This window comes from Talpa occidentalis, unplaced genomic scaffold, assembly GCF_014898055.3.
Source record: "Talpa occidentalis isolate TD23 unplaced genomic scaffold, MPIMG_talOcc4v2.1 talOcc4.8, whole genome shotgun sequence".
Lineage (NCBI taxonomy): Eukaryota > Metazoa > Chordata > Mammalia > Eulipotyphla > Talpidae > Talpa > Talpa occidentalis.
Window position 1 is genome coordinate 65137035 of NW_023605194.1, and position 24864 is coordinate 65161898.

At 43.4% G+C, this 24864-nt stretch overlaps 1 protein-coding gene across 1 annotated transcript in view; it reads right to left on the reverse strand.

Moving 5' to 3' along the window:
* UBE2L3 (ubiquitin conjugating enzyme E2 L3) overlaps positions 1 to 24864 on the reverse strand; it is a 47773-nt gene that overhangs the window by 5350 nt on the left and 17559 nt on the right. Inside the window, exon 3 of the mRNA XM_037495637.2 lies at positions 2710 to 2896. Coding sequence (XP_037351534.1) covers positions 2710 to 2896 — 187 coding nt within the window. The remainder of the gene's footprint in view (positions 1 to 2709; positions 2897 to 24864) is intronic.

Below are 24864 nucleotides of genomic sequence, written 5' to 3' on the forward strand. Positions count from 1 at the left end.
CAGCGCTCAACCGCTGCGCCACCGGGGAGGCCCCTTGATCTTTTATTTTTTAAAGATTTATTTATGCATCCAAGAACTGGGGTATAGGCCAGAGGTATGGAGGCGGGGTTGAGAGGATTCACCAGAGACAGAGTGGGAAGCAGAACAGGCGCATCTACTGAAATATACTGCTAAGGCGAGGGTGGGCATGACAGGACAGGTCTGCTTTACTATGTGGGTTACCTCCCTGGCAGGGGATTGAACTTGTGCTGTAGTGGCTGCCGATAGCTTCATAGTGCTGAGACTCAACCCCTTGTGCCACCAGGGAGGTTCTGCTGTTTTTGTATTTAATACCACTTTACTTTTTAAAAATTGATCTATAAATCATACCAAAACAAACTCTTAAGTGTACAATTCAGTTGTTTTTTAGTATAATCACAAAGTTGTATGACACCACCACTATTTAACGCCCAGAACATTTTCATTACCTAAAGAGAAAACCCACTGTCACTAGTAGTCACTTTTTGTTTACCCTCCTCCCAGCTCCTGACAAACATTAATTTACTTTCTGTCTCTATAAATTTGCCTATTCCATATACCGGATATTCCACACACAGCTGATTCTTGTTATTTGCAGTAGCATATGATATAGATACCACAAACACTGAATGATCAACCCCGAGCCATGAGTGACCCAGGAAAGCCAGCTATAGAACCACTCAGATGAGTCCAGTCAACCTACAGAATCAGAAATAATAAAGTGCTACTTTAAGCCACTAGGTTTTGAGGTGGTTTGTTCCACAGCAATTAGACAACAGAAACATGGGAACTTGGCATCAAATGCCAGAGACAACAGTTCTGATGTATGTGAAGATGAGATCAAGGTCAAGCAGGGTGGAATTTACAGAATGATTTTCTAGAAAGATACTCTATGTGTCTCAAATCACAAAGTAGTAATTCTGCCTATCATGGTACATATACACATTAAAAAAAAAAATCCAAGTTTATTTTATAAAAGAATGAAAAGCTTCTCAGGCTATCTTGACTATTGGGGAGAGAGGAGGATAGGGAGCAGCTACGACCTACAACCTGAAAAAGCACAGGCTTTCTAGCTTTATATTCAGATCTGAAATCTGAAACCAGGAATAATATTGACACAGTCCCCTTATGTAGCCAGTGCCTGTAAGAAGTAGCAGTTTTAGGGCCTCCTTGGTGGAGCAGGTGTTAAAGTCTCAGAGCTATCAAGTTATCACTAGCCACTACAGCATGAGTTTGATCCCCGCCAGGGAGCTAACCCACACATGGCGCAGTACTGTCTTGCTTGCTGCTCCCCTCAGCAGTGTATTTCAGTAGATCCACCTGTTCTGCTCCCCACTCTGTCTCTGGTGAATCCTCTCATCCCTTCCCCTCTCCCCTCAACCTCTGGCCTAGATACCAGTTCTTATATGCATAAACAAATCTAAAAAAAAAAAAAAAAGTAGCAGTTTTACTTGTATTACTCCAAGCAAGTCTCTACCACTGGTCCCTAATCCCTCAGTTCTCAGATAATGGAGAAGACCTAACTAACTCTTTGGGGCTCAGCAACCTGAGATGCAGGGCCTCAGACAGGTGGAGGCTCTAAGGACTGCCCATTCCCAGGCACGGTATTTAATACACATGATTTGACAAGGGCAATAGTAGTTGTGTTTGGGGTTGATGTTCCTGAACAAATGTAGCTACTGGCTTCCAACACAGAGCTAGGAATTACTTTATTAAGTTTTTATAAACATCAAGTGATATCACCAAGTGCCTAGCCCATTGGAGAGCTTTCTACTCTGACTCAATCTTCAGTACCCACACTCCTTTCTATTACTAGTTGTGGAAGTCTGATGGATGCCTTTCATGGTGAGTATTTCAAATGAGTGAGACGCAACTTTCCTGAGAAAAGTTCTCAATCCTGTCCTCCAGGGATTCCCCTGAAAAATGACTATCTCACATTCACTGAAAAGCTACCTGCAGCCTCTCAAATTCCAGCACTACCCATTCTTTTCAATCGTAAAAAGACCTTAACAGAAAACCACCAAAAATATGAGAAAATTCTGGAATTAAGAAATAAAAATTAGACACGATCCAATTATTTCCTTGGAACAAACAGGAGACCAAGCACAATACTGAATCTAGTATCTTTCAAATAAACAAAACAGCATGTGTGTGTTCACTCAGAGATACCTAGACCACATGGAACACAGCACACACCTGTTCCAGGCCCACTAAATCCAACTACATGCTTTCATCTAACTATGCCTCTCCCTGACACCACTCACTCTGAGTCACTGGCATTCTACTATCTGCCTGATGGCTTTGGCTCTTGCCCCTCCTTTTGTCTGGAAAGTCCCTTCCACCCTCCTTTCCTAAAATCTGGGTTGGCATGCTGTGTGAGGCTACTCTAAACAATGTTTTCTGACCACCTCTTGTCCCAGAATCCTTCAAGAAAAGTTCCATGTATGGTGCCCATGCCTTCACCATACAGACAGTAAATGCTAAGATGTTCTGTCTACATATGTCCCCATTGGGCTGTGAGATCACAAGAAGGACCTCCTATACAGGTCAACATTTTAAGATGTGCCATGGCCATGAGAATTGGTGGGATTTTGGCAGTACTGCTGCAATACACTCAAGTTGGTAAGGTAAGGTTTCTCTGGCCTGACAGCAGCATCTCCAGAAGAGGAAAATACAAGGAGCATACTTCACCTTGGTCAGTTTTGGTTGCTGGCTTCCAGTTTTCAGCACTAATTACAGGCAGACAGACCTGCCCCTTTTCATCGATGTTCGGGTGATAGATCTTTGTTTTAAATGTGATCTTCGGTGGTTTGAATGGGTACTCTGCTGGAAAGTTGATTTCGATTCTGAAGGCTCCCTTATCATATGGAGGGTTGTCCTGGAGGGAAAGAAAAGAGATCAAAATGAACACACCATAGTTCATAAACCTGTTGAGATAGGAATATTCTAACAGTTTACTTGAAAAATTAATTTATTTCAAGTGGTATGTCAACTGACGCTTTGTCATCTTTAAAGCAACTCAACTATCAGTATTATTTCTACAACAAGATGTCTGCCAGGCTGTGAAAAGATCTGAGATTAATATGCTGGTTTCTTTATCCTTTTATTCCTTAGACTATTCTTTTTTTATTTTTAAAGATTATTTATTTATTTTTTAAGATTTATTTTTTTATTTACTTATACAAGCACTGGGTACAGTCAGAAACGTGGGAGGGTGAGAGAATTCACCAGAGCCAGAGCAGGGAGCAGAGCAGGCAGAAGGACCGAAGTACACTGCTGAGGGGAGCAGTGGGCAGCAGGAGAGGTCTGCGCGCCATGTGGGACCCTCCTCCGGTGGCTGGGGAGCAGCCGGGGATCGAACTGGCGCTGTGAGGCTGCGGGCAGCTTCACAACCCAGCGCTCAACCGCTGCGCCACCGGGGAGGCCCACCTTAGACTATTCTTTGAGTAGTTTCAGGTTTATAGCAAAACTGAGATGAAAGCAGAGTTCCTCTATGTTCTCCGCACACACTCACTATCTTACTGCCCACAGCTAGCACCAGAGTGATGTATTTGTTACAATTAATGCACCTACACTGACAGATCATTTTCACCAAAAATCCATTATAAATATATACTAAGGTTCACTCTTGTTGTTATACAATTTATGGATTATGCACACATAATCCATACCATATACCATGATTGGAATGTAGCCTTTCAGATTGGCTTCTTTCCCTTAGTACTATGCAATTACATTCCTCCGTCCTTTCATGGCTTGGTATTTCATTTTTGTTTTAGCACTAAATAATATTCCATTGCTGGATATACCACAGTTGATTTTTTTAAATTTATTTTATTTTTAAAGATTTATTTATTTATACATACAAGATCTGGGGTACAGGCCAAAGTTTGGGAGGGGTAAGAGGATTCACCAGAGTGGGGAACAGAACAGGCAGAGCGACTGAAATACACTGCTGAGGAGAGCAACGGCAAGTCAGGAGAGGCCTGCTGTGCCATATGGGTCACCTCCCCGGCCAGGGATCAAACTTACGCTGTAGTGGCTGCAGTGAGCATCATAGGTTGTGTCTTAACCCCTTACAACACCAGGAAGGCCCTATACCACAGTTTATCCATTCATCAACTGAAAGGTATCTTAGTTGCTTCTGAGTTTTGGCAATTGGGAATAAAGTGGCTATAAACATCTATGTTCTCAACACACAGAAGTTTTCAACTCAAAAATACCAACAAGCACAACTGCTGGATTGTGGGGTAAGAATTCTGTTTAGTTTTGTATGGCATTACCAATTGCCTTCCAAAGTAGCTGAATCACTTTACATTCCCATCAGCAATGAGATTTTCTCACTCGTATCCCTCGCAGCATTTGGTGGTGTTTTGAATTTACACCATTCTAATACGTGTGTATCTCACTGTTGTTTCAAATTTTCATTTCCTAGATGACATATGATTTTGAGCGTCTTTCCAGAGGTTTATTTCCCATCTATATAAGTAGATTGTTCTAATTTTTAAATTCAGATTCTTTGTTTTCTTTTTTTCTTCTTCTTTTTTAAAAGATTTATTTATTTATGCATATAAGAGCTGGGGTACAGGCCAGAGATGGGGAGGGGGGTGAGAGGATTCACCAGAGACAGAGTGGGGAACAGAAAAGGCAGATTGAATGAAACACACTGCCGAAGGGAGCAGCGGGCGAGTCAGGAGAGGTCTGCTGTGCCATGTAGGTTGCTCCCTGGCCGGCCGGGGATCAAACTCATGCTGCAGAGGCTGCGGACTGCTTCATAGTGCGGTGCTTAACCCCTTGCGCCACCAGGGAGGCCTATTCTTTGTTTTCTTTTTTTTAAAAAAGATTTATTTATTTATTTATTTATACAAGCAGTGGGTACAGTCAGAAGCGCGGGAGGGTAAGAGAATTCACCAGAGCCAGAGCGGGGAGCAGAGCAGGCAGAAGGACTGAGGTACACTGCTGAGGGGAGCAGCGGGCGGCAGGAGAGGTCTGCGCGCCATGTGGGACCCTCCTCTGGTGGCCAGGGAGCAGCCGGGGATCGAACCAGCGCTGCAGAGGCTGCGGGCAGCTTCGCAACCCAGAGGTCAACCGCTGCGCCACCGGGGAGGCCCCTATTCTTCTGTTTTCTTAAGAATTCTTTGTATATATTGGATAATAGTCCTTTATCAGACATGTTTGCAATATCTCTTTTATTTAAAAATATGAAGAGTCCCACTAGCGGTAACAACCCAACCCAGACCAGCACAGGCCAACAGGGGCTTGAAGCCAAATCCTGGCCAGTTTGATCTAACAAGGTAGCGCTAACACCCACCTTGATGGCAAGACTCTGGGGGCTGACCTGGCCCCTAGGTGGTTGCCAGGCAGGACCAGTACCATGCCTCACACCCTTGTCCCTAGTACTACCCAAAAATCTAACCCTCAAGGACTAGGCTAGATGGTCCCAGGTGCCTCTAAGAGAGCCGCTTCCTCCCCAAGCCCCAGACTCTCTACCTCCACTTCCAGAGTAGAATAAGTCTTTCATCTACTGCCTTTTCCCAGTACTCTGGATCTCCTGGGTCCCACCTAAAGTGTACTATCTATCATGGAATGCTCAGAAACCCTTGGCAACCCCCACACCACTGCCCTTCTTCTCAAGCCCAACCCTAACTGAGCATTCTCTAACAAGCAGAGTTCCTCTGCTGGGGATATATACCAGGTCTCCACATCACCTATGTTTCACACCCCCTCAGGGGAGGGAAAGATGGTACAGGGCCTTCAAGGAAGGGTACGAGTAGGGAAGGCAAAGGAGTAGGAGAGGCTTGCACGCTGAGAGAACTAAAGACAGGGTCTGGGGAGGGACAGCATGAGACAGGACAGGAAGCAGAGTGGCTGAAGGACCACATGGAACCTGTCTGAGAAAACATGCTGTGTGGGGAGAAAGAAACTACACACATCTGGAAAAGGTAAGGATAAGACAGGACTTCTCTAATTCCTCCTGTAGGGAACACAATTCCTACAACACTACACAGAAGTTAAAGTGGCAGAAGACCCCTCCCAGGTTTTGTCCTATCTGCCCACCCTGCTCACTACCAGAGAGCTAGACTCACTGTCACCCACGGGTTAATGGGGTAAGTGTAAGAATACTGCTTCTGGCTTTTAAGGGGAAGACTTAATTATTTTTCTAAGTGAAAATCAGTGTCAGGCCTCCCCGTTGGCGCGGCAGTTGAGCGCTGGGTTGCGAAGCTGCCTGCAGCCTCTGCAGCACTGGTTCAATCCCCGGCTGCTCCCCGGCCACCGGAGGAGGGTCCCACATGGCGCGCAGACCTCTCCTGCCTCTCCTGCCGCCCGCTGCTCCCCTCAGCAGTGTACTTCGGTCCTTCTGCCTGCTCTGCTCCCCACTCTGGCTCTGGTGAATTCTCTCACCCTCCTGCGCTTCTGACTGTACCCAGTGCTTGTATAAATAAATAAAAATAAATTTAAAAAAAAAAAAAAAAAAAAAAGAAAATCAGTGTCATTTACACTGTTTGAGTCATGTAAAAAGAACTTTCCTGTATGACTCTTGGTTGCTGAGATCAGCTATATTTGTTTATTCTTCCCCAGGACTGCCCCAAAGCCTTCTGCAATGTGCCAGGCGTTGTGCAATGGGTGAGTCCCCACTAGTAGTTCTAACCTGGGGTTCCTAGCTGGGTGAACCTGGAAACATTATGAACATCTATAAAATGGGGGTAAGAGCAGTCTGCACCCAGTCTGTTCTGATGATATACTCCTGGCACATAGGCAAAAAAAACTGGAAACATCAGCTCTGATGTCAGAGGGGACAGGAAAGGCTTAGCCACTCATTGTCCATGGAGACTTGATCAAGCTCATCTTAACTTCTTTGAGCCTCTGTCTGTCCGAGGCCCTGTGGATGACCAAAGGCATGCTACAAGCATGTGCAAATCACTCACTGCCCATCCGTCCCTTTGATTTTTGGTGGAGGTGTATAAAAATTAAGCATAGGATATACCTTCTGGATAAAGATCTAAAGCTCCACATGTGAATTTCCACATCCTAGAGCTAAATTGTTCCTGGGGGAAGGCAGGTTGGAACCTACATGGGATCTTAATGAGAAAACATGATTAAGCACAAAAATAACCAGGAATTTGCCTCCAACTCAAGACCATTTCATGATCAAACTAGCCAGAGATTTCATCATTTCTGGACCTCCCTGATGGCGCAAGGGATTAAGTACCGCACCATGAGGCAATCCGCAGCCTCTGCAGCATGAATTTGATCCCTGGCCAGGGAGCTACCCACATGGCAAGGCAGACCCCTCTTGTTTCACCCACTGCTCCCTTCAGCAGTGTATTTCAGTCAGTCTGCCTGTTCTGTTCCCCACTCTGTCTCTGGTGAATCCTCTCACCATTCCCCCCACATCTCTGGCCTGTACCCCAGCTCTTGTATGCATAAATAAATCTTTAAAAAAAAAAAAAGATTTCATCATTTCTGTCTTTATACATGGCCCTAATCAGTGTTTTCCTGCCTTTATTTGGATGCCTTGCATTCCCTTCAGCTAATATTGCTATGCCAAGGAATCTTCTGAGATGTAAAACTAATTTCTTCTGATAATTTTACGTGCTCTAAATTAGTTCAGGCTTTAAATTTTATCTCTTTCCTGAAGGTGCTGCAGGTGATTAGCCAAATATGTATTTCTTAAAACCCCAAGTCTAAATTCCAAGTCACTATTCACTTTCCCTTTATGTAAGTGTTTTGTGGTCTCCTTGGTGGTACTGGGGTTAAAGCCTCAGTGCTATCAAGCTATTGCCAGCCACTGTGGCAAGAGTTTGATCCCCAGACAGGGAGCTACCCACATGGAGCAGTAGATCTTTCCCATTCCACCCGCAGCTCCCCTCAGCATTGTATATCAGTAGATCTACCTGTTCAGCTCCCCACTCTGTATCTGGTGAATCTTCTTACCTGCTGCACCTCTGGCCTACACCCTAGCTCTTGTATGCATAAATGAATAATAAAAAATAAATCTTAAAAAAAAAAAAGTGTTTTAAGGGCCTCTCTGGAGGTGCAAGGGGTTAAACAATGCACTATGAAGCAATCCGCAGCCTCTGCAGCATGAGTTCTATCACCGGCCGGCCAGGGAGCAACCCACATGGCGCAGCAGACCTCTCCTGTCTCAGCAGCTGCTGCCCTCAGCAGTGTGTTTCAGTCAGTCTGCCTGTTCTGTTCCCCACTCTGTCTCTGGTGAATCCTGTCACCTCCCCAGAACTCTGGCCTGTACCCCAGCTCTTGTATGCATAAATAAATAAATCTTTTTCAAAAAAGTGTTTTAAGTATTATTTAACAACATGGTTAAGAAAAAAAGAGAAAGTAACTTCTATACTACTTTTGTGTTAGATTCCACATTGTCCTCTATTTGCTTTTAATCAGTATACATATGCACAGATAAGAAGATGTAACCAATGTTTATTATGCTTATCTGTGTCAAGCACTTATTTTATGCTGTGTTTTCCTGTCTCATTTCCAATTCATCCCCCCCGACAGCAATCCTGAGAAGGTACTGACATTACGATCTTCAGAAAATTGACAAATGAGGTAGAGGTTGAGTGATGGGTCCAACACCCTTAAACTTGAACTTTTTCTCCTATAACACAACCCACTGTATATGCAAATATGCATTTGGACTCATCCAGGGGTGAGGGGAACTGATGCAAACGTGCTGGTGGTGCTCATGCTGCCTGCTATACTGTGAGTACTAACCTGTCCTTTGTTGTGGGTATAGTACAGGCTCCTTTCAAATTAGACAACAGCAGGACACTTGATGGCCCTGGGTCAATGGCTATCTATCACTAGGTATGACTAGGAAATTGAGGGGTGCAGGGGCCACTGTTAGCTGATGTACTTTGTGTCAGAGGGACTGATCAGTGGAATGCCTTGTTAATAAGATTAGAGCCATAGGTGGAGGCTGGAAGTATATTGGTGGACTCACCCTCCCTAAAGCCCTAAATCCAGTGTTCTGTTTGACCCACCCTTTCCTCTTTTAATAAAAAGGTCAGGATCCTGCTCTTGAATAGCACCCTGCATCCCATAGCCTGCTCCATGACTCCTGTTTTTTTCTTTATCAGTGAGGTGTTGCTGATGCAACCCTTGGTCACTATCTGAGAAGTCTTGTGTCCTCTTGTGTCCAATAAGCTGTGGCTTGCTATGTTAGCTTGCGAGTAGTGTAAAAATCTCAGATCCATTGACTCCAACCTCCCAAGGCACAAAGCCATTTTGTGACAACTAAGACCAACAGGAAGCTTGTCTACCTTTGGCATCAAATTATTCATTTCTCCTATTTCTAATCCTTTGGTCAAATTTTACCTTTCCTGCCAAGGCAATGCTTCAAGAATCCCAAAACTCTCTTCCACTCCATGTCCTCCCTTTCTTAAGTGAAGACTCCAAGTCCTTTAACCACCCCACAGAAGGCAGAGTTTTGTGTCACCACTTCCTCTGTGATACAGTGAGGATACCACACAGCTCACTGACAGCCATCGAGAAGTTAGGCCAATCTGCCCAGCTCCCTGACTCAGCCTTCGGCAGTATGGCATTCCACCATGTATGACACTACACTACAAGCAGGACTCAAGAGTGACTTGATTCAAACGTACAGTCCTTTTTTCATTTCAAGTGTCAGATGAACTGAAGACTCTTATGCATCAGCTACAACTTCTGTTCAGCTTGACAGAGGCCACTCAGTAGGACCCTGTGCCCACAGTTAATCCTTTTCCATGCAGCAGTTAACAAAGTTCAATCTGCTACCAGGAGAATACCAAGTCCAGACCTACTGTGTTGGCTTTTGGTTCCCAGAGTTGGGTCATTATGTTCAAGGGGGACAAGGAAAGATGGCTAGTGTCTATGTTATCAAGTTTTCAGGGTTCACTCTAGAACTTTATCAAAATCTGAGACAAGGGCCTCCCTGGTGGTGCAAGGGGTTAAGTCGCAACCTATGAAGCTATCGGAAGCCACTGCAGCACGAGTTTGATCCCTGGCCAGGGATCAACTCACATGGCATAGCAGACCTCTCCTGACTTGTCCACTGCTCCCCTCAGCAGTGTATTTCACTCAGTCTGCCTGTTCTGTTCCCCACTCTGTCTCTGGTGAATCCTCTCCCCCGCCCCATACCTCTGGCCTGTACCCCAGTTCTTGTATGCATAAATAAATAAGTCTATTTTTTAAAAAGATTTTTCATTTATTTATACAAGAACCGGGGTGTAGGCCAGATGCACGGGAAGGTGAGAGGATTCACCAGAGACAGAGCAGGGAACAGAACAGGAAGACTGATGAAATACACTGCTGAAGGGAGCAGCGGGCGAGACAGGAGAGATCTGCTACGCCATGTGGGATTCTCGCCGGCTGGCCGGGATTGAACCTGTGCTGCAGAGGCTGTGGACAGCTTCACAGTGTGGCGCTCAACTGCCTGCACCACCAGGGAGGCCCAATAAATAAATCTTCAAAAAAAAAATCTGAGACAAGCTCATGGGACTACCGAACAGGCAGTACGGTCTTCTAAACTCTTTGTAAATTGTCAGGTACTTATTCTTCTATTAGTCCACAACGCCTTGTGGGCAGACCACTCAATGATTAAGTGATCATGGATTCCATGAAGACAAACACCACTGCAGCTTTTGCCGACAAAGTCTGTGCCCCATCAACGTGGAGGTGCTGTCTCCTAAAGCCAACCCCAGCATATGCTAAGGTTTACAGCAAATTATTTTTATGTATAGCTCCATGTTAGAAAAACAGTAAAACTTCATTCAATGAATTGTATTTTTGTTTCAATGGAGGTTGAGGGAGCTTGGTCGGAGACATCTAAACTTTTCCCAGGAAGGAGAGAAGAGCTCAGGTTAATAGAGGAATCCTCAAGTCGAGGTAAGAAAGAACAATCTGGGACCTCCCCAGTGGCGAAGGGGTTAAAGTCTCGGGGCTATCAATCTATCACCAGCCACAGTGGTATAAGTTCTATCCCCAGCCAAGGAGCTAACCCACATGGCAGCAGAGACCTCGCCTGTCTCGCCCTCTCCTGTCTCGCCCTCTGCTCCCCTCACCAGTGTATTTCAGTAGACCAGCCTGTTCTATTCCCCACTCTGTCTCTGGTGAATCCTCTTACCTCCCGCACCTCTGGCCTACACCTCAGTTCTTGTATGCATATATAAATTAAAAAAAAAAAAAGTTTTCAAAAACCCAGTTTTCAGCATTACCAAAATGACATTCTGTATTAGCCAGAGAAATCCAAATTTGTGCAGACAATTTGGGATATGGGCAGGTACAGAAAACACAAAGCACCAGTCACCTCCCTGACAGAGAATGAGGGTTAGCATCCCAGCACACAGCACTCCTGCCACCTCTTACCCAGGTGAATGTGTGCACGCAAACACACCCCAACCTGCTGGGGATTTGTGTGCACAGGACCGTAACTACCTTCATTCACCTCATAGTTTGCTGCTGACACTGCCCTCACTACCCATGCACCCTGTCCTCCTAGATCTTTGTAATTGTTGAGCTAATCCTACTGTCTGGTTGTACTGCTTTTATCACTCTCCCACAGCAAGTCAACAATCCCTTCTCATTTGTAAAGACACTGTAGTATGCCAAAGGTCCTGTTACATTAAAGACACCACATGGTTTTTTATTAAAAACAAAGAGGTATTCCCAAGTCATTACTGGCCAGTGCCCCGAGTAGCTGCAGAAAGTTGGGTGGCAAGGCTTTAGGCAAGAGCAAGGAGATGGAAGCAGCACTCACTGGATCACAAGATCAATCATGGTATTTTCAAAGGAAGAAGTATGGGTTTATCTAAGACAGTGGGAAGTGCTATTCCAGGGGGGATTCCTTACAGCTTTCAGATTCCCTGTCTACGTTAGTCCAGGAGATGCCTGAGAACAAAGACCCAAGGCAAGCTAGTAATACCTTTTAATACCTTCAACTCTGTGAAGGTATTAACTCAGTGATCTTAAAAGTCACTGAACTATCAACAAACTATGAACCAGAGACACACTATGGGGGGTGGGGAAAGGAGGAACTGGGGTCAAAATAAGGGGGTTGCAATTGTATGGGGAATATAAAAATAAAATTTAAAAAAAAAAAGGTAAAAAAAGGTCACTGAACTGTACACTTTAAATGGGTGAAATTCACGGTTTGTGAATCTCAATAAAACTACATAAAAAACAATCAAAGTTTAACTCAGAGGGGCCTCCCTGGTGGTGCAAGAGGTAAGTCAGAGCACTATGAAGCTATCTGCAGCCACTGTAGCAATGAGTGCAATCCCTGGCCAAGGAGGTGACCCACATGGTGCAGCAGACCTCTCCTGACTCGCCCGCTGCTCCCCTCAGCAGTGTATTTCAATCAGTCTACCTATTCTGTTCCCCTCTCTGTCTCTAGTGAATCCTCTCATCACCCCCTTCATAACTCTGGCCTATACCCCAGTTCTTGGATGCTTAAATAAATAAATCTAAAAAAAAAAAAAAAAAAAAGTTTAACTGAGGAACACTGGTTCTCAACTGAGGACAGTGTGATCCCACCTGGAGAAGTTTCGAAATCCCTGAGTTTGCCCTTAGGTTGTCTCATTGACAGGGTGGCTACTAGCATCTAGTGGACAAGAAACAGTGATGATTACAAACAAATAATCTATATGCATACACCAAAAGCAGTTTGTAGTGCAATTCTTCTAAGAAATACTGCTCTAGAATAGCTTAAAAAAAAAAAAAAAAGATACTGCTCTGTGAGAACAAATTCAATTCATAAGCTGTAGGGTCTCTACTAAGTATAATACATAGTCCTAGGGACAGGCAGTGGTAAAGAATCAGATAAAGGTCTCTGCTCAAACCAGAACTCACTAAGACAGACATCCATACAAGTTATAATGCAAAAGTCACATCGTGAGGCGTACCCAAATAGAGAGGGCACAATGACGTTTTCAGGGTGGACCACAAAAGACCCTGACATACCATTCAGTTAACAATCAATCCCTTTATTTCTTTGCTGGCAAAACTGCAGTTTTGTTCACATATGTAATGCTACCTCATTGTGACCCAGGGGGAAATCCTGACAGGTCAAAATCTATAAATTGTCTAAACTACCCCCTCGCCCCCGTACCTCCGGCCTGCCTACATCCCACCTCTTGTATATATAAGTAAATAAAATAAATCTTTAAAAAAAAAGTACAAACTTGCCGTGACTACTGGAAAGTTAGAAAGTACACCTGAGTTTCACAGTCTACTCCCATTGTAGTAATTCCCATACCCTGGCCAGTCACAGACATGGATGGGGGATGGCCATGTGTCCTACTAGATAATGAGAGGTGAGGGGTCTGTGTTTGGGAGTGAGGGGGGTAGTTTCTGCATGGCTATCTTTGTTCTTAGTCACACCAAACTGCACCTATAAAATTGCATCACACACACACACCCCCTAAAGAAATACACATAAATAACAGTGGTGAGCTGTAACACTGTCAATTTCCTGGCTGTGACACAGTGATAGAGTTATGCAATGGATGAGGGGTATTATTGGAATCTCTGTATTATTTCTTATAACTGTATGAGAATCTATAATCATCTCAAAATAAAAAGGAGAGAGATGCTTTTGCTACTTTAGAAATACGGGGGCTACACAATTTCCTAACTGCAGCAGCTGATGACTGAGTATTAAACTGGACAGGATGAACTGAGCACAGCATGGTATATATACACAATGGAATATTACCCAGCAATCAAAAAAGATAAACTCATGCCATTCACAGCAACATGGATGGAGCTGTGGAAGGGATCATGCTCAGTGAAATAAGCCAGAAAGAAAAAGAGAAATGGGGGCCTCCCTGGTGGCGCAGGTGGTTGAGCGCTGCACTGTGAAGCTGTCTGCAGCCTCTGCAGCGCAGGTTTGATCCTGGCCGGCTGGCCGGCAAGAATTCCACATGGTGCAGCAGACCTCTCCTGTTGCGCTCACTGCTCCCCTCAGCAGTGTATTTTAGTCAGTCTGCCTGTTCTGTTCCCCACTGTCTTTGGTGAATCCGCTCACCCTCCGATGCCTCTGACTGTACCCCAGTTCTTGTATAAATAAATGAATCTTTTAAAAAAAAGAAAAAGAAAAAGAAAAATATCGGATGGTTTCACTTATAGGAGGAATACAGAGGATCCAAATAAGGGATCGGGGGAGTAATTATAATAAAGTGAAAATCAAAATCAACAAGCAAGTATAAACCATAGACATTCTGCAGCAGGGGAGAAGGGAGTAGGATCAAAACAGGGGTGGGAAGTGCACAAGGGACTCTGGTGAGAGTACACGGGTGAATTGGTGGTGGGAATTTCATGGGAACTATAACCGAGAGAAGAGAAAGCATATATACATTGTACAAAAATGAAGAATGATGTTAAAAAAAAAAAAGCACAGCAGAAGAGAAACAAGCAGAGCCTAGTCTATGTTCTCACTCACATCACTGGAGTGGTGGATCAAGCTGCCCAGAGTACCCATCCAACAGGACATTTAGTTAGGTGCAGTAACTTTCCTTTTTTGAACAGCCAGCAGAATTGGGGGTTTACTTACTTGCAGTCAAAAATGACCTCTCGGGCCTCCCCGGTGGCGCAGCGGTTGAGCGCTGGGCTGCGAAGCTGCCCGCAGCCTCTGTAGCGCCGGTTCGATCCCCGGCTGCTCCCCGACCACTGGAGGAGGGTCCCACATGGCGCACAGACCTCTCCTGCCGCCCGCTGCTCCCCTCAGCAGTGTACCCCGCTGCTCCCCTCAGCAGTGTACTTCGTTCCTTCTGCCTGCTCCGCTCCCGGCTCTGGCTCTGGTGAATTCTCTCACCCTCCCGCGCTTCTGACTGTACCCAGTGCTCGCATAAATAAATAAATAAATAAATAAATAAATAAATAAATAAATCTTTAAAAAAAAAAAAAAAAAATGACCTCTCTTGGGCCTCCCTGGTGGTGCAAGGGGTTAAGCACCACACTATGAAGCTGTCCGCAGCCTCTGCAGCACAAGTTCGATCCCTGGCCAGCCAGGGAAGCAACGCACAGTGCGAGGCAGACCTCTCCTAACTCGCCCGCTGTTCCCCTCAGCAGTATATTTCAGTATGTCTGCCTGTTCTGTTCCCCACTCTGTCTCTGGTGAGTCCTCACCCCCCACATCTCTGGCCTGCACCTCAGCTCTTGTATGCATAAAAAAATAAATCTTTTTTTAAAAAATGACATCTCTTGGGCCTCCCCGGTAGCGCAGCAGGTTGAGCACCGCACTGTGAAGCTGTCCGCAGCCTCTGCACGCGGATTCGATTCCCGGCTGGCCAGGGAGAAACCTACATGGTGAGTAGACCTCTCCTGTGTCACCCGCTGCTCCCCTCAGCAGTGTCCTTGGTCCATCGGCCTGTTCTACTCCCCACTCTATTTCTGGTGAATTCTCTCATCCTCCCACGCCTCTGTCTGTACCCCAGTTCTTGTATAAATAAAAAATTTTAAAAAAATCTAAAAAAAAAAAAAAAAAACACCTCTCTCTTAAAAATGGTGACTGACAGGAATACAGAATAGGGCATTATTCATTGAAACATGGGAACGGGGACTTTCAGAGGAGACTCAGGAAGAGAACAATGGTGGCCTGACTTAGAAGGGGTACGCATGCCTTCACAGGCAAGAAGAGATACAGTGGGACCCGAGAAAATTAAGAAACAGGTATTTAACTCAAGAACTTGTTTTGAGTACCTTAGACCCAGCCTTAGACCCAACTCAGAGTAAACTAATGAAGGACAATGACCTACAGCCATGGGACAGGAGAACTAAGCTCAAAAGAGGCCAATATCTGAGCCTAGGTGGGAGAGACTTGATGAATCTGCCTTTGGGGTGTTGCAAAAAAACCTCTGAGATGAAAAGGACTACAGAGGCAAAAGTAGTCCCATTTTGTGAAATGGGAAGTTATCTGTATACCTAATGCCCATGCCAAAAAATATTCTGAAGGGCTTCACTAGAATATGGTATATATGGGTATTGAAAGGGGTGCAGTGAGCCCCAGGAGCCAGCAGGGAGGCCAGAGAGACAATATAATGTTAGAGAGTCTATTTCCTTTCCTAACAGGTTGGTGGGCTAAACACCAAAGCAGTATCAGGCTTCTCCAGAGAAGAATAATTTCATTTTAAAAACAATTATTTGAGCCAGCTTTTGATATACAAGACCTCAGTGATACAGAGATGACTCACACTCTGCTTCTGAGGTCCAAAGGCAAAGCAATCTCAGGCAGTCTGACTACAGCATTAAATACATTAGCTGATGTCAACATTTGCTCTGTGCCAGGCTCAGGAACACTGTTGACTTATTTATTCCTTCTGACCACTGTGAGAGGCAGGCACTTATTAGTTCCATTTTACAAATGAGGAACTTAGGTAGAGACAGTTAAAAGGAAGACTTACTATCACTGCAATGTTTTCACCTGTGCATGTATTATCTTCTCAATAAAAGGTAAAGCCAGCAGGAGCACCATGAGTTCAGGATGACAATGGCATGGCAGAGGAGAAGCCAAGGCATGAAAGGACAATCAAGCTGGGACAAATTCTAGCCTTAAAGAACTAACAGTCAACTCATGAAGTAAGAAAACTTCAGGGCCTTCCTGGTGGTGCAAAGAGCTAAGACGCAACCTATGAAGCTAACCGCAGCCACTACAGCATGAGTTCAATCCCCGGCTAGGGAGCAACCCACGTGGCGCAGCAGACCTCTCCTGGCTCACTCGCTGCTCTCCTCAGCAGTGTATTTCAGTCAATCTGTCCATTCTATTCCCCTCTATCTCTGGTGAAACATCTCACCACTCATACCTCTGGCCTATACCCCTGTTCTTGTATGAATAAATAAGTAAACAAATCTTTAAAAAAGAAAAGTTCTAAAATAATAGCAATTTCAATATCCCAGTTTCAACAATAGAATGAGGCAGAAGAGCAATAATGAAATAGAGTATTTGAGGGACCAGATCTGGACCCTAACAAATACATACAGGGTACCCCATCCAACAACAGCTTTTCAAGTGTACACGGAACATAATTTAGCACAGGCCACAACATAAGTCTTTAAATAAATTTTATTTTATTTATTTATTTTTTTTTTTAAATTTTTCAAGAGGCATGTCTTATTTATTTATTTATTTGGTTGGTTGGTTGGTTTATACATGCACTGGGTACAGTCAGAAGTGCGGGAGGGTGAGAGAATTCACCAGAGCCAGAGCGGGGAGCAGAGCAGGCAGAAGGACCGAAGTACACTGCTGAGGGGAGCAGCGGGCAGCAGGAGAGGTCTGCGCGCCATGTGGGACCCTCCTCTGGTGGCCGGGGAGCAGCGGGGGATCGAACCGATGCCACAGAGGCTGCGGGCAGCTTTGCAACCCAGCGCTCAACCGCTGCGCCACCGGGGAGGCCCTAAATAAACTTTAAAGGTTGAAATCACACAAGATCATTTTTTCTGATCACTGTGGAAATTCAACCAGAAATCATAACTACTGGGAAAATCACAAATATATGAAAATTAAATATACTCTTAGAAAATGTATTTCATTTTAACAATGAGAAAGAAAAATCAAGCACAAAGACCAGTAACTTGCCTAAAATCAGAAAGCTAATAAGCAGGGGAAGGAAGCTGTTGGGAGAATGAGCATAGGTGGTTTGTAGTGAGGGGAAATTCTTTCTAGAGGAAAAAGAAGTACAAAACAAAGATTCACATTCCAACAATCCAGGGCACAGATCTTAATCAAGATCCTAAAAGTCATAATGATTTGGGTAACTTGGGATTGTATTTTGAGCATCAAATGTGTCAACATAATTAATTCAGTAGACTGTCAGTGAAATATTATCTTTAATAAACAATATCTTTTATTATTATTATTTACATTTTGAAAGGACAGGCTAATTAGGAATAGGACAAAGAAAAAGAGAGATACCTGCATAGTCACAGGTGGGCAAGAGAGCTGCCCATTTATTATTATTTAATATTTCAAATATATAACAGATTTGTTATTACCTTACAAAGTGTACTGATTAATTTGATAAAATATTTTCACAACACGTTTTCATTCCATTAAAAAAAATGGGTTAAAGAAGAAACCATAAGGGAAATCAGAAAACATCTTGAGATAAATGAAAATTAAAGTACAACAAATCAAAACTTAAGGGATGCAGAAATGTTGCGCTCAGAAGAAAATGTTTAGCTCTAAACACCTACAAGAAAAAAGAAAGATTTCAAACCAATAACTTAATGGAAACCCTAAGCAATGAGAAAAAAAACTAAGCCCAAAGCTAGGACAAAGTAAATAAGAGCAATTACAGAATACAAATGAAAAATAGTATAGAAAAACAACAACACACATATATACATATGTATATACAGATATGTATATATAATTGAAACCAAAAGTTTGTTCTTTGAAAAGATCAACAAAATTGACAAACCTTTGGCTGGAATGGCTAAGGAAAAAAGAGAGGAGACTCATATTACTAACATCAGAAATGAAAGTGGGGGACATTACTACCAATTTTACATAAGTAAAATAGGATTATAAGAGAGTACTATGAATAGCTGTACAGCAACAGATTAAATAACCTGGATGAAATAGACAAATTCCAAAAAATTCCTACCAAAACTGAATCAAAAAGAAAAAGAACTATAATAAGAGAATCAGTAATCAAAAACCCTACAACAAAGGGAAATCTTGAATCAGATGGTTTTACTGGTAAATTGCATCAAATGTTTAAAAGATTAACACCAATCCTCTTGCAAAAAACTGAAACTTTTTTGGAAGCCAGAGCAAAAACACTACAAGAGAAGGAAACTGCAGTCCAAAATTCCTTATGAATTTTGATGCAAAAATCCTCAACTGAACCTCCCTGGAGTTAAATCTCAGAACTATTAAGCTATCAGCAGCCACTGTAGCATGATCCCCGGCCAGGAAGCTGACCCACACGGCGCAGCAGATCTCTCCAGTCTTGCCCACTGCTTTCCTCAGCAATGCAGTTAGTAGATCTGCCTATTCTGCTCCCCACTCTGTCTCTGATAAATCCTCTCACCCCCCACACTCCTGACCTACATCCCAGTTCTTATATGCATAAAAAAAAATAAATCTTTTTTAAAAAGGATTATTCACCATGACATAGGGGATTTATATACCAAGAATGCCAGGATGGTTCAACATGCAAAAAGTCAACCAATGTAGTATATATATCACATGAGTGGGGGCAAAAATGATGCAGGAAAGCATTTAACAAAAATCCAACACACTTTCATGATAAAAAATACTCAAAATAACTAGGAATAAAAAGCAATATCCTGAATTTGAAAAAAGCCATGTAAGAAAAACATACAGGCAACATCACACTCACTGTTAAAAGTCTGAAAGCTTTCCCCTAAAATCAGAATCAGAAGGATGTTTCTGTTCAACGTAATTCTAATCAAGGCGATTAGGCAAGAAGTAAAAGACATTCACTGTCTCCAAAGGAAATAAACAAATGACCAATAAGCACATGAAAAGATGGTCAACATCCTTAGTCATAAGGAAAGGCAAATCAAACTCACAATGAAACACCACCTCACGCTACTACAATAGAATGGCTAGAACTACTACAATAGAATGGCTAGAACAAACAAAAAACAACAAAAACCAGGAGCGGTAACAAGTGTTTGTGAGGATGTGGGAAACCTGGAACCCTTGTACACTGCTGGTGAGAATGTAAGGTGGTGCAGCCACTGTGAAAATCAGCTTGTTAGTGGACATGTGGCCAAGCAATTCTATTCCTATGTATATCCTCCAAAGAATTGAAAACAGGGACTCAAACTGATAGTGTATATCAATGTTAACAGCAACAATTATTCACCATAGTCAAAGGTAGAAATAACCCTAGGTTCATCAATAGATGAATAAACAAAATGTGGTATGGATATGTATAAATTTATACATATACATGACTATTCATCCATAAAATGGAATGAACTACTAACCTTGAAAATAATTAGGCTAAGTCAATAAGTCAGATAACAAAAGGACAAATATTTTACCATTTACTTATATGTAGTATCTACAATAGTCAAACTCATAGAGACAGAATAGATTAGGGGTTACCAGAGGTAGGGGGCCAGGACAGTGGGGAGTTATAATTTAGTTGGATAAAGAGTTTCTGTTTTGACTGATAAAAACTTTTGGAAATAGGGGCCTCCCTGGTGGTGCAGGGGGTTAAGCATCGCACTATGAAGCAGTCTGCAGCATCTGCAGCACAAGTTCATATGGGTATGAACTTCATATGGGCAGCCAGGGAGCTGCCCATATGGCACAGCAGACCTCTCCTGTCTTCGCCCGCTGTGTATTTCAGTCAGTCTGCCTGTTCTGTTCCCCACTGTCTCTGGTGAATCCTCTCACCCCCCTGCATCTCTGGCCTGTATCCCAGCTCATTTATGCATAAATAAATAAATCTTTAAAAAAAAATTGGAAATAATGATGAAAATTGCATAACACTTTGAATATAATTAATGTCCATGAATTATCACTTAAAATGGCAAATTTTGTAATATATACTTTTCTAAAATACAAATGAAGCAAAAAGTCTTTTTAGGGCCTCCTTGGTGGCGCAAGAGGTTAAAATGCAACCTATAAAGCTATCCACAGCCACTGCAGCATGAGTTTCATCCCCAGCCAGCGAGCTACCCGCATGGTGCAGCAGACCTCTCCTGACTCACTGCTCCCCTCAACAGTGTATTTCAGTTAATCCACCTGTTCTGCTCCCCACGGTCTCTGGTAAATCCTCTCACCCCGCCCCACCCAAACCTCCAACTATACCCCAGTTCTTGTATGCAAAAATAAATCTTCACCCCAAAAAAAGGTCTTTTTAATTAAAAAGAGATCAAATTAAGGAAATTTTTTCAAAGATTTATTTAATTATGTATACAAGAATCAGGGTACAGGCCAGAGGTATGGGGTGGGAGAGGATTCACCAGAGACAAAGCAGGGAACACAACAGGCAGATTGACTGAAATACACTGCTGAGGGGAGCAGTGGGCGAGTCAGGAGAGGTCTGCTGTGACATGTAGGTAGCTCCCTTGCTGGGGATCGAACTTGTGCTTCAGTGGCTGCAGACAGCTTCACAGGTTGCATCTTAACCCCTTGCGCCACCAGGGAGGCCCCAAATTAGAAAATTTTGAATAAATGAAATTTAAAAAGAAAATAGTAAGCCGAAATATATTTCCCCAAAGGATTAACATAGCTCAATATTCAATTCCTATAATCCAATAACAAAAACCTAAAACCCTAACAAATAACAGATTATGAAATAGAAAATAAGTAAATGAAAAATAAAAATCTTTAGTTAAAGTAACATGACAGAAAATGCAAATTACTGTGGCCTTAATGTGTACTCCTCACTCTCCCAAATCATGTTGAAAACTTAATGCCTAGGGAGTTGGTATTAAGAGAATATTAGGATGGTAATAGGAGAGTGCTATTAACAGTTATATTAAGAAATGGATAAATGGACCTTAGGGAGGTTATTAGATCATTAGAGCAGAGCCCTTGTGAAAGGAATAGTGGCTATAAAAGAGGGCCCAGAAAGCTAGACCTCTCAGCTAGCTGGATACAAAGCATCTGTGACCCAGAAGAGGGCCCTCATCCTAAGAGCATCCTGACCTCAACTCCCCCAGAACCATTAAAAATAACTTTCTGTTGTTTATAAATTTACCACTAATACAGCAGCACACAATGGACTAAGACACAAAACAAATTGGGAACATTTGCACCAAATTGGCAGCAATTACCTGTCTGTATGTTTGTTTTCATGGGTTCTTTATTACCTACTGCCAAATAGCTTTCCATGGATGTGCTACAAAAGCCTTTTTTTCCCCCCAAAGATTTATTGATTTTTTAAAAGATTTATTTATTTATACAAGAACCAGGGTGCAGGCCATATGCGCGGGAGGGTGAGAGGATTCACCAGAGACAGAGCAGGAAACAGAACAGGCAGAGTGATGAAATACACTACTGAGGGGAGCAGCGGGCGAGTCAGTAGAGGTCTGCCTCACCATATGGGATTCTCGCTGGCCGGCTGGGACTGAACTGGAGCTGCAGAGGCTGCGGACAGCTTCACAGTGTGGCGCTCTATCGCCTGTGCCACCAGGGAGGCCCTGCTACAAAAGCTTAATGACAAGAATGAGGTTGCACACTTCACATAAGTGCACTTATTGAACTTTTACAACAGCCAAAGAGGTGTGTTACTTTTAGAGTTAAGGATACTGGGACAACCTGCATAACTTGCCAAAGATCACCCAACCAGCAGGGGAGGCAGAGAGGGCTGAGTGGGACCCCACAATCTGGGCACTGAAGTACCTGCCACTCAAAACCCACTTTAAAAATGCTGAGGAACTTCCATGACTCTATGGAACATGTACAGGCAACTGTGCAAACACTGTGCACAGGAGTGTAAATTGGCACAATCTTCTGGAAAATAATTTGGATATAGGTGTTCCCTTCTTTATGTATAAGACTCTAATTAAATAGAAGACACAGATTACTAAATCTTAGAATCTAAAATAAATGATCACACTAAGATTTTCTCAAAGATGTTCACAGATGAACTGTTTTTAAAATAGAAAAACAATAATCGGGCCTCCCCGGTGGCACAGCGGTTGAGCGCTGGGCTGCGAAGCTGCCCGGAGCCTCTGCAGCATCGGTTCAATCCCTGGCCGCCAGAGAGGGTCCCACATGGCGTGACAGACCTCTCCAGCCGCCCGCTGCTCCCCTCAGCAGTGTATTCCGTCACTCTGCCGGCTCTGCTCCCCGCTCTGGTGAATTCTCTCACCCTCCTGCACTTCTGACTGTACCCAGTGCTTGTATAAATAAATAAAAAGAAAAACAATAATCTAAAAGGCCTAAATTAAAAGAATGATTAAATAAATTATATAAACATTATAGTATCTTATGTAATTATTAAAATTTATTTCCTGAGGGGCCTCCCTGGTGGCACAAGGGGTTAAGCTGCAGCACTATGAAGCTATCCGCAGCCACTGTAGCACGAGTTTGATCCCCGGCTAGGGAGCTACCCACATGAGATGCAGCAGACCTCTCCTGCCTCACCCGCTGCTCCCCTCAGTAGTGTATTTCAGTCAGTCTGCCTGTTCTGTTACCCACTCTGTCTCTGGTGAATCCTCTCACCCCCAGCACATCTGGTCTGTACCCCAATTCTTGTATGCATAAATAAATCTTCAAAAAAAATTTATTTCCTTAAGTTTCAAGGTGATTACTAAATAACTGTGAAATTATCAAATTGTCTACTAAAAATTGCATCTACCAAAGTTGAGAGAAATATGCCAATGATTACAGGCCTTCAGGAATGCTTACACCATGCCCCTAGTTCCTGAAGGGAAGGTATCCCAAAACTTACTGAATTTTTTCGTCATGGAATTATGGGTGAAACTTTCTTCGTTACACTTCATATCTGAATTTTAAATAAAAAATTTCATATAGAAACAAGTGTTTAAAGGGAATAAAGCTGAATTTCCATGGTAACAACGAAGTTTCTCTAGGAAACGCCTCTCTAGTCTTACCTCCCACCTTCTTCCCTGGGAGTCTGGGCCTGCCCCTTTCTGAACTAGTTAGGGCATTTTTACTAAGCTGCTCCCTGAGAACAAGAACCCTGTTGTAATGGCACTTTTCTAGACCACCATACCTTTATCACCCTGGTTCTGCTTTCACCCCAGTTAGATGCACACCAGGTGAGTTTGGGTAAAGATTTCCCATGCTGACCCAGCTCCTATGGAAAGCAAAGTTTTCCCTTGGATATTCCCCAAAGCCTCAGCCCAACATACTGGGATTCTACCAGTCAGTCTCTACCGTAGACTCAGTGAGAGACCACAGTCCATTTCAGTCTCCCCCCAGATGAAACCAGAGATGCCTTAGTGTATGCTTGGGGAAGAGTCTTCTTGACAGGTGTTGGAATGGTGTACAATTTCTCATGATGCGAGTTCACAAGGATACACTGCCCAAGCCTGACCAGCTGTCCCCAGCCAGGGAACACCACCCACACCTGGCCCAAGTCCTACCAGCTCCAAGCCTTGAGAAATCTAAAGAACTCATCTCCAAAACCAGATTTAAAAATTTTGAGTGTGTACTGACACATCACTAAGTTTTATCCAAATGAATATGAAAATACACTACAAATCCATCATTTGTTGTTCAAATTTCCATGGACTTTTAAAAAAGGCATGACCCCATAACCCATCAAAAAGCTTGTAAAGAAAGCATACTCCATGTTCCACTTCAACAAAGTAGCCAATATACCTATAAGAGATTTTATACAACATATAAGGGTCAAGCACAGGAAAGGATCTGAGGCTCAAAAGGGAAGTGGGGATGAAAAGAGGTGAGTAGATGCAGAAGAATTGGAAGGAAGGGGAACACTCCTACGGGATGTACCGGTGTATGCCAGGAAGTGGAAAACACAAAATATCCAAGTGAAGCTGACGTGGGGCTCCAGGAAAAAGGTACGAATGGAGGCAGAGATGAGACTCCTTCATGTACAGCAGTAACCTAGTAATCTATGATGTTGGAAGAAGCAGGGTCCCCAAGAAACAAAAGAGAATAAGAGAAAGGCAAGAGACTAGCAAGATCCATGCCCAAGAGTTAAGAGGAAGCAACAAGAAGACAGAAGTGAGTGGCACAGTGGTTACAGAACTGGAGGTTGGGACGAAGGCTCCAAAGGTTTGGGAAGCAAAGAATTTCCAGGGTTGCCAAGTCAGAGGTGTGAGGACTAAGGGAAATCCGTGTGCTTGGTATGAAAAGGTTTCAGGAGAGCAGGAGAAACTGGGACTGCAAATTGCTGTTAAGGACAGGACAGGTCTCTAAAGAGTGAG